This window comes from Filobasidium floriforme (genome assembly GCF_021052385.1).
Source record: "Filobasidium floriforme strain CBS 6241 chromosome Unknown HD553scaffold_34, whole genome shotgun sequence".
In the NCBI taxonomy this organism is placed as follows: domain Eukaryota; kingdom Fungi; phylum Basidiomycota; class Tremellomycetes; order Filobasidiales; family Filobasidiaceae; genus Filobasidium; species Filobasidium floriforme.
In genome coordinates this window covers 95063-103872 of record NW_025763655.1, presented here as the reverse complement: position 1 = coordinate 103872, position 8810 = coordinate 95063, and the positions used below count along the sequence as shown (strand labels likewise).

Here is an 8810-nt window from a genome sequence, read left to right as displayed (position 1 = left end):
AGGAGCAAGCCGTCCCAACACCTTGCTCCACACATTTTCCCGCAACTCCCAACGTTCTCGGAACGAGACACCGTCCATCCTTCCGAGCTTGAGATTGTGGACGTCGGCAAAGTAACCGCCCAAGTCTCCGTATGCGGGAATAGCCCGATCGTGTCTTCCACCTGGGCGCGTAGGGTCCACCGGCTCCCTGCAATCATTGGCCTTTTACCCAATGCTTGGAGTGCAGATCGTGCTCCCGCATTTCGAGCTCCGCAAGGCTCAGGTCGATCGCAATTGGCATACCGACTGTGTGCCGTGTTCCCGCCAGAGCTCACGCGCGCGGCTGCTGATATCAGCCCAACGATGTCGAGCCTCCGGGAGTGAAACAACTTTTTGCAAAGGCGCCCAGGTTGCTTGTAGCAAAACACCATCGGTGCGTCGCAGCATATCCAGGATGGGAACCCACTCGCTCTCGTAGAACCGTCCTTCACCCACAGTCGTCGGAGGTAATGTATCTCGCCGGCCAAGGAACTGGTCGACTTGAAATCCGGACGATTGGCGAAGACCTCGAATATCCCCCCGACCACAGCAATGAAAGCAGGAGTGGCACCTTTCATCCATTCCCGCCCCATACACCCCATCTTGCCATCCGCAACCTCGTACCACGTTTCCAAGTGCTTCCCGCATTGCAGTCGCCTTCGTCAGATACCTCCGACCGACGTCCCACAGCTGCTTCTTGTCGGGAGTGTCGCATTCATGCGGCCGGCCATCGATCTCAGAGACAGCTCTGAAATCTCTGAAGGTATCTCCCAACAACGCGTGACGCATCCGCTGCTCGCTCCTCATGTCGATGATCTCGTCCCATCTCCTCTCAAGCTCTTTTGTCAGGACATTGTATCCATCTTTTCCCAGAGAATTTATCTTGCGGATGATTTCCCGCTTCGATATCCCCTGCCACCTTTCCTCGCGAGCCTCGACTGCTTGAGCCAGTATACCGTATGCTTGTGCTCGTGCAGGAGAATGACACTCGTTGAAAGCTTTCCCGTAAGCTCCAGAGTCCCAAGCAAACTCAAAGAAAGCGCACAAGCGTTCCGGCTGTGTCTTCCCATCGTCGGTCCCGATTTCCATGACCTTCGTCCACTCGGACGCGTTCCAGCCTTCCCCAAGAAGTTGAACTTCCCTTTCAACGTGCTCTTTCCATGACTCCACACTGTGAGCCGGGTTGCGCCGGACACCCTTCATCGCGATGTCCAAAGCTCGTACCAGTCCATCTGGATTTTTGAACCGTCCGGTTGGAAACGGTTCTTGCCAGCGGGAACCCGCACGATAAATCGGACTCCGCAAGTTCCGTCCGATCCCGTAAATGACTTGGCCGAGGAAGTCCTTTTTCTCATGGCGAGAAGGTTTGAGAGAGGCCGCTTCACCAGTCTTTTGCTTCTTCCGCGGCCCGTCATCATCCCCCTTGTCCATGTCCCCAAAATCTCTCGGAGTTCTGCCTCGCCGTTTTCTGGCACCATCCCAGACGTCTTCGGCCACATCTGTAACGATGTCTAATCCCCTCTTGCGGGAATTTTGTTTTGGACCGGTCCCTTGTGACCGTTGTTCCCATTCAGCAAACTTCGAGAATGTATCCTTCAAAGCTTCCTTGTCGATCGGAACTGCTTTAGGGAGTTGCGGACTTGTTGCGGTCGTTCCAGCTTGATATTCGGGACAGGCCAAGATACCGAGGGGAAAGGACCTGTTTCCGAATCCAGGAGATCAAATCGCTGTTACCACAAATTCATAGTCAGCTTTTGATCATTCCCGCTCGAAACATCTGCTGTATGACTAAATCACTTACTCTCTTGTACCCAATTCCCGCCTCTTTATTCATCTTCTCCTCCGCTTCACCCCGTTGCTCTTCTTCGCCTTCTTTTTGCTTCTCTGCACCATTGTCCTCGTCCCCGTCTTTCTGCGCTGACTGGCGATTCGACTTGTCGTTGTCGTTATCCTCCACATTCTTCGCTCGAGACGCAGCCTCCCGGTCCATGCGATCTTTGTCGAGCATCGCCTGTCTCAGAGTCTCTCCCAATTTCGTTTTTCCTCGTCCTCTTCTCCTTCTCCTCGTCCTCCTTCTCCTTCTTCTCTCCTCTCCTTCTCCTTCTTCTCCTCGTCCTCCTTCTCCTTCTTCTCCTCCTCCTCCTTCTCCTTCTTCTCCTCTCCTCCTTCTCCTTCTTCTCCTCCTTCTCCTTCTCCTCCTTCTCCTCTCTCCTCCTCCTCCTGCCTTCTAATCTCTTGCTCACATCGCATTGCCTCCTCCTCCGAAAATTCTCTGTCCAACCGGCCCTCTTCCACCATCGCGGATAACTCTCGTTGCTCCACAATCCTTGCCAGCTCTTCGCCAGCTCTTCTTCTTCCCGAACTTGGCGTCTCTCTTCTGATAATTCCCGCTGACGTACACGCAGGTCCAGTATCGGATGTATCAAGTTCGTCCATGAATCCATTGTGGACAGGCCGAAGAAGACGCAACATTGAGACGGGGAGAGTTGGTAGGGGGAGAGCATTTGCAGGGAGAGGTACGGGGTTTTTTCGGACCGAGAGGATTCTTGGAAAGGTGGCCGTTTGGCGAACACAACGGTAGGTGAAAGAAAAGTAGTGCGGTCAGTCCAGCCTCTTTCACGCAATCTTGATCGACCTATGGCGAGGTACTTACAGGCAACGCGACTCAAAGTCGATGTCTTTTTACGTGGCGTCGAGCTCCCTCTTTTCCGAACCAGACCTGGCTCTTTTGCGCCATAGATCCCATTGTTCCCATCACTCACAATTAGGGTATATCAGACACCAAGCACATTCAGACTACTGAACTCACCAGTCTTTCCCGTTCCTCAGCTTCAAGCTTCCGCTTCCTGTTACCTTCGTTCAGTTTCTCTCCGGCAAGCTTCTTCTTTTGCTTTTTGGTCAACGTGCGAGGTCTTCCGGCACCAAGAGCGGCTGGCTTATCCCTTGCGCATTAGAAGCTTCGTCCGACATCGTAGTATGTGATATTTGATAGAGGCGAGAGCAGATGTTGCAGATATGCTATAGAACGATGAGAAAATGGGATGCGGGAAAGAAGAAGGTCGGTGGTACGAAACACGAGCGCCAACGTTCAGTCAGCGTTCTTATATACACTCCAAGCTGAGTTAAGACCGACTGTCCTTCTTTGTTCTTCTTTCTGGTATGCACTGCAGTTTCGCTGATCAGTTACGGCTTGCTAAGATTACTCCTTGTTGTACTAGATGTCTTGTGCACTGTGTTTCGTTGTTACGGCTATACTTTCTTTTGTTTTGAATGTCACCTCCTTAGCTCCTTTCAAGTCTTTGTTGGCCACTTGCGCGTGAGAGAGAGCTGCTGTTTTTTAAGGCAACGCTAGTCGCTCCTCGATTCCCGCTGGCTTTACCTTTCCCGCACACTCACACGGACTATTTCTCGCCGTTCATCTACTGTATTATTACTGTAGACTGGACTCTGGTGACTCATGACTCAGCTACCAGCTAGTATACTCTTCATACGAGCACAACATTATTACAGCTCTACAACGTGCAACATCTGTCACACTTACCAATACATATCGTGGACACACAACACGGATCCATCCTGTCTGTTCCTTACGAAGTTCAAATATATAGCATATACACTCCATTTCATACCTCACTTCATCATTTCACTATGGACTACGACGATCAAGATTTTTACCGAGAGCTCGAGATCGCCGAACGTCTTGAAGATGACCCACCCATACCGACACACGGTGAACAGCTGGATGTTCGTACCGCCCCCCCTAAATTCGTGTCACGATTAAACTACAATCTGGCTGTGCAAGACATCCTGGATTCCCTCCGGGCTCAATGCGCTGAATACGCTCCCAAGCTCAATGTCAAACCTCAGACGTTGCTCCATTCGGTACTCGACGTCACTCACAAAGAAAAGAAGAGTCGTCAACTGACTACTTGGCAGGCAATCGTACATCTGACTAGAGAAGAGCTTAGTGAGTGCTATCCAACTTTGTTAGATAGTCCCTACCTTTCCATGGTACCTTTGCTCACACCGCGTAACCATTCGCCAGAGAATTCTGCTGCACTCCATTCCGATGCCAATTCTCAAGAGGTCACAAACCCAACGAAATCCGCGCGGGAATTATTCGCTGCGACCATCACCGAAGCCAAAAAAAGGAGGCAGCAAAATCATTGGCCTGAGGCGCATATCGAACGGGTTCGCCAAGAGTTGGAGACTCGTCGCACGCACCGCCAACCTAAAAACCCACCCCCTCCCCCAAGGACTACGGACGCACGACGATTTGCAGCCAAGCGCGCCCTCGATGCATTTCAGGCTATTGGCATTCAGGTAAATACCTTCACTATCGTCCACCAACCGGCAACTATCAGCTAAGAGCGGCGGGAATCGTCTTTACCATAATCACAGCTTGGTCGACTGCACGAAATTCACGACATCGCCAGCTGTCTTATCATCATGCCGGTTGATCCTGACCATCCGCTTGTTCCTCAATGTACGGTTCAAAGCCCTTACTTGGAATCGGTGTTGTCCAAGCGCTGGGGCGTTGTGGGAAGCGATCAAGCTCGCAGCTATGGGGTGTTACGGACGATTCAAGCTTCAATCCGAGAGGCTAGAGCTCGCAGGTGTAAGTGGTGTGTTCGTCAGTACCACTATTGTTTATGACCGAGAAATTCACGTCACCTACTTTTCAGACGATGAGCAGATCTCGGCCAGTGGTTCTGCGGGAACTTCAAGCTCAACGTCCCTTGAGCGTCATCATACTAGCCTGTCGATGCCAGAGCAGAGAAATCGACTCACTGAGGAGATCAAGACTATGCTGAACCAACACTTGCCCCTGGATAAGCAGGTGTCGCAAGTGCCATGGGCTACTATGCATCTACTGTGTTATGCGCAGGAGCTCTGGTGGGAGGGTGTAAAGCTTGACTTTCAGTGGGACGGAGTACGAAAGACTCACAGGGCCGAGGTATGTGGAGACAGCTGGGCCGAGTTGGGATGGTTTTGAGGAACTGATGGTTATTGACGACTAGGTCGAAGCCTTGGGTAGTGCCTATGTCAAAGGGAAGCTGCGTCTGTGTCCTCTTAAAGATTATCAGGAACCAGACCGGACCCACATGAAGGAAATTCTTGGACAGCTGGCAGTCCGGGGAACCTCTCAGAAAGCTCAGAAGCGGGTCTTCGGGACCACCGCCCCGACCTATTCGCAGGAAACATTCGACAGACTTGTTGCTGATCTACGACATGACCACGTTTGAGCGGAGCGCTTGAGTAGTACACACTGTCCTTTTTCGTTTCAAAATGTAAATGTTCAGCGTAATATGTATAATCCCTGTCGTGCGATATTTGACACTTCCCGCCGGTCAGCACGATTCCCGCCGCAAAAATCGTGCAAGAAATGGATGGCGCGGGGAGCGAACTCTGGATCGCAAGCCACCATCCTCCCAAAAAAAAAAGGGACACGGCGCGACCGTTGCGCTATTGAAGCGCACAACATGCATGTTGACAAAGCGCTGAATTAGCGGCAGTGAATGCGCATCCATTACGCCCCATCTGAAACACGACATTGATTGGAAGTACGAACCTCTGAATCGGCTCATGAAGGGCGAGCCAAAAGCGAGGCTATCGTTCTGCTGATGCACTGGCCGCTCTGTGATGTTTCGATTTATCGAAACATCACAGAGCGGCCAGTTCAGAAGCAGAACGATAGCCTCGCTTTTGGCGAGCTTTGGCTCAGCGCTTACAGCGCTATTTCAGTGATGACTTGTCGGCGGGAACATCGTGGACATCGGGTTATGAGGCGGGAATAGAAGACTCACGATCTGATGTGAGACGGGAACAATGGCTTCTCAGTGTTTTATCTCCTTGGGTAAGTCATCGTACGGATCATCATTGCGTGGTGGCTTCGAATGGCGAATCGTATATATCATTGCCACTTGAACATCGGCACAACCATCACAATTATATTTGAACTCCCTAAATATCTATCGGTCTTGGAGTATATAGACCAGGAGCACGGCGTAGAGGCGGAAAATGGCGCGACGACATATGTTGATTATGATAGTATAAATTAATATACCTTTATGATGGACCTGAATATCAAAAGATGAATACGGTTCTGATCGGCGGGAAACAAATTTGGGAGACATACGTAGCGTATACTCACCGGTCTAGCTGCACTCGCCCATGAGACCGTTGTGTAGACATCGACACATCTTGTTCGCTCGAGTCGATTCTTCTCGGAACGTCGCCAGAGTCTCCGCCGAGAAGGCGGGAAGTTTTTTCGCCGACTGTTCTCTGGTCATCCGCCAAAGTTTCTCCCATCGTTTGTATATGATGTTGATCCGGTACAAACCGGCACAAAGCGGGAACCAACTTCGAGGAGTGTGCTCCTTGCACAAGCGTAGCATCGACATGCAGTGAAACAGTCCTTGGCCGAACGCGTAGATCTCGTACATGCGATCTTCATTGCTGGCGGCGAGCGTGACCATACCGCCGGTCGCAAGGATCTCGGTCCTGGCGTCATCATGAGCCATCATGATGATGTCCTACCGACAACGGAATCAACAACGGAATAGATCAGATCAATATGACTTCGGTGCAATTCCCGCTGTTAAAACTCACGTGCACTCGGAACTGAGTAAAGCCGTCGTTACACCTTTCGACCAAAGGATATTTGAACGGGATGTCGGGGGACATGAATAATTCCCGCGTGAGGTCCTGCGGAGTGTACCCGGGCGGGAGACGATGCATGCCGAGCTTCCAGTTCCATTGTAATCCGAGGCCTGTCTCATTGATCGCTTTCCAATTCCACTCGAGACAAGGCTGGTTGTTAAGCCTATTCGCCTCGAAGATGGGCGAGCGAGGCGGGAATATGCCTCGTAGCATCCCGGGAGGAGGTGGCTCGTCGAACGCGCACATCTCTGGATACAATTCGACATTGTGTTCGGGCGCCCAAACAACGCGGTGATCTCTTGCGACCGTGTACGCATTGCCGTTCTCGTCGTAGTGGTAGACGCCGGGGGAAGTAGGGTCCTGGTAAGGACTGTATTGAGCGACGTGAGGGCCATAAAACATGGAGGGGGGACGGGTAGGAAGAGCGATGTTCTCCATGGTGATGAGCTTGACGAATGTGAAGGTAAGTCGTGTGAATCGGCTAGGATGGTGATAAGAGAACGCGTGGAACGTTATGTGATTGTGATTGACATACATACAAGTTATAGAAGTTACAAGTCGACGGAAAGAACGTAGGTCAGTGCAGCTATATATATTCGCGAAGTAACACCAAACGCAAGAAGAACTCTTGTAAAGTCTACGATAACGATCGTCGGAAGCTCGCACGTAACAAAAGATAAACACCTTCAAAGGACCTTACTAAGCGGCGAAAGGCATCGTACATCATCATCGTATCCACTTTGCAAGCGAAATCTACGTACCTTACCCTCCCAGGAACAAAGAACAAAGAAAATTTCGTCAAAGGATCGACGATCATACCAACGTAATCACCCTATTCTCAGAGGCCACCGGGTACGATCGGAAGGTCTCAGGGCTTTCAAACGTTCATACTTGGCGTCGGTATTTGCGGGAATACAGTCAAGACATATTCAATGCGGGAATTTCAGGGGTGTTCCGATAGATCGTCAGCAGTCTCACTCAGACCAGGGAGTTGGGCATCGACCCGTTCATCGCTATTCCGCTTCCAATGCGTCATCAGCGCTGTCAGTCAGGCCTGGTAATTGAGCCTCGACTCTGGGGTCCATTCCCTCATCGGGCATGCGGGAGGCAGACCCACCACGTGGAAGACTTGCAGCCAGCTCTAAGGGCTTGCATGAATTCCGCCAAGGTAGCAGTCTGCGATCGGCCTTGATCGGAGGGAAGGAGAATGCTGAGCTGCGATGCAGATTTGCTGTGGCGGGAATTTCAATCTTTGAAAGAGTTTTCTTCTGACTATCCACCAGTTGCTCAAGGTACTGAAGCCTTTCCTGAGCGTGCAGCGAGGCCAGCATGGGCAAGATCGCTGACGGGTAGGTATCCAGGTTGCAACCTGCTGGCTCCTCCCATAAACGCGACACAGGCTCGGTCAATTGGGAGGAGTTGACTTCGTCAACAATAGTTTGCGGTGCTTGTTGCATCCAAAGGAGGAGTCTGGATAATTCGATCGCCAGTTGCTTCTGTTCCATGACGGCGCAATCGTGCTTGCGTGCCTGTCGAATACCTTCACGAGGAACGGGCTGAGCCCATTCCTCTTGAGAGTAGCTTGCCATACCATCCCTTGCCAGCGCGAATTGGTCGGAGACGGAATCTTGATCCGTCCCAAGTGACTCCCGCTTGATCAGCTCCGGTTTCCCGCCGAGAGGAAGCTGCTCCCACGCCTGAGTGTACCGTTTGTATGCCGCGTCAATACCGCGAGCTCGAACTCGCAGTGCACCAGCAATCTTCTGGCGTAGTTTGTAATTCGTGCCGGGCCGGGAACACCTCTCAGCTTCCTGAAAGCGATCAATACAAGCGAGCTCCAGGTCATCGAGTGCCTTGTCGTACTTGCGTCGGCGGGAGAATTGGCCGGCCTGAATGCCTTCGGGTGACGCGATCCAATCTGCCAAGTGGGAATCGTTTTGGAAAACGCTATCGCGGCGATGTCGCGCCAAATGTGCGAAGAGCTGGTCTTGTGTTGATTGCAATTTTTGGGAGGCCGAAGACATCTGGCCAAAGTTTGCCCATTGTTGTGGCCGAGTTTGCATGTGGTCGAGACCATGGTCATGTACGGGCATTGCAGACCGAGACAACCGAGTCCAATCCCGCTTAGC

At 51.6% G+C, this 8810-nt stretch overlaps 1 protein-coding gene across 1 annotated transcript; it reads right to left on the bottom strand.

Annotated features, from left to right (window-relative positions):
* Window positions 1–33: 33 nt before the first annotated feature.
* Window positions 34–2522, bottom strand: HD553DRAFT_327325 (uncharacterized protein; the record flags this gene model as incomplete). The annotated part of the gene is made up of 4 exons (XM_046181806.1): window positions 34–187; window positions 287–1717; window positions 1830–1935; window positions 1976–2522. Coding segments are annotated over 4 exons (2238 nt in total), but the record flags the coding sequence as incomplete, so codon positions are not given.
* Between the last annotated feature and the right edge of the window lie 6288 nt (window positions 2523–8810).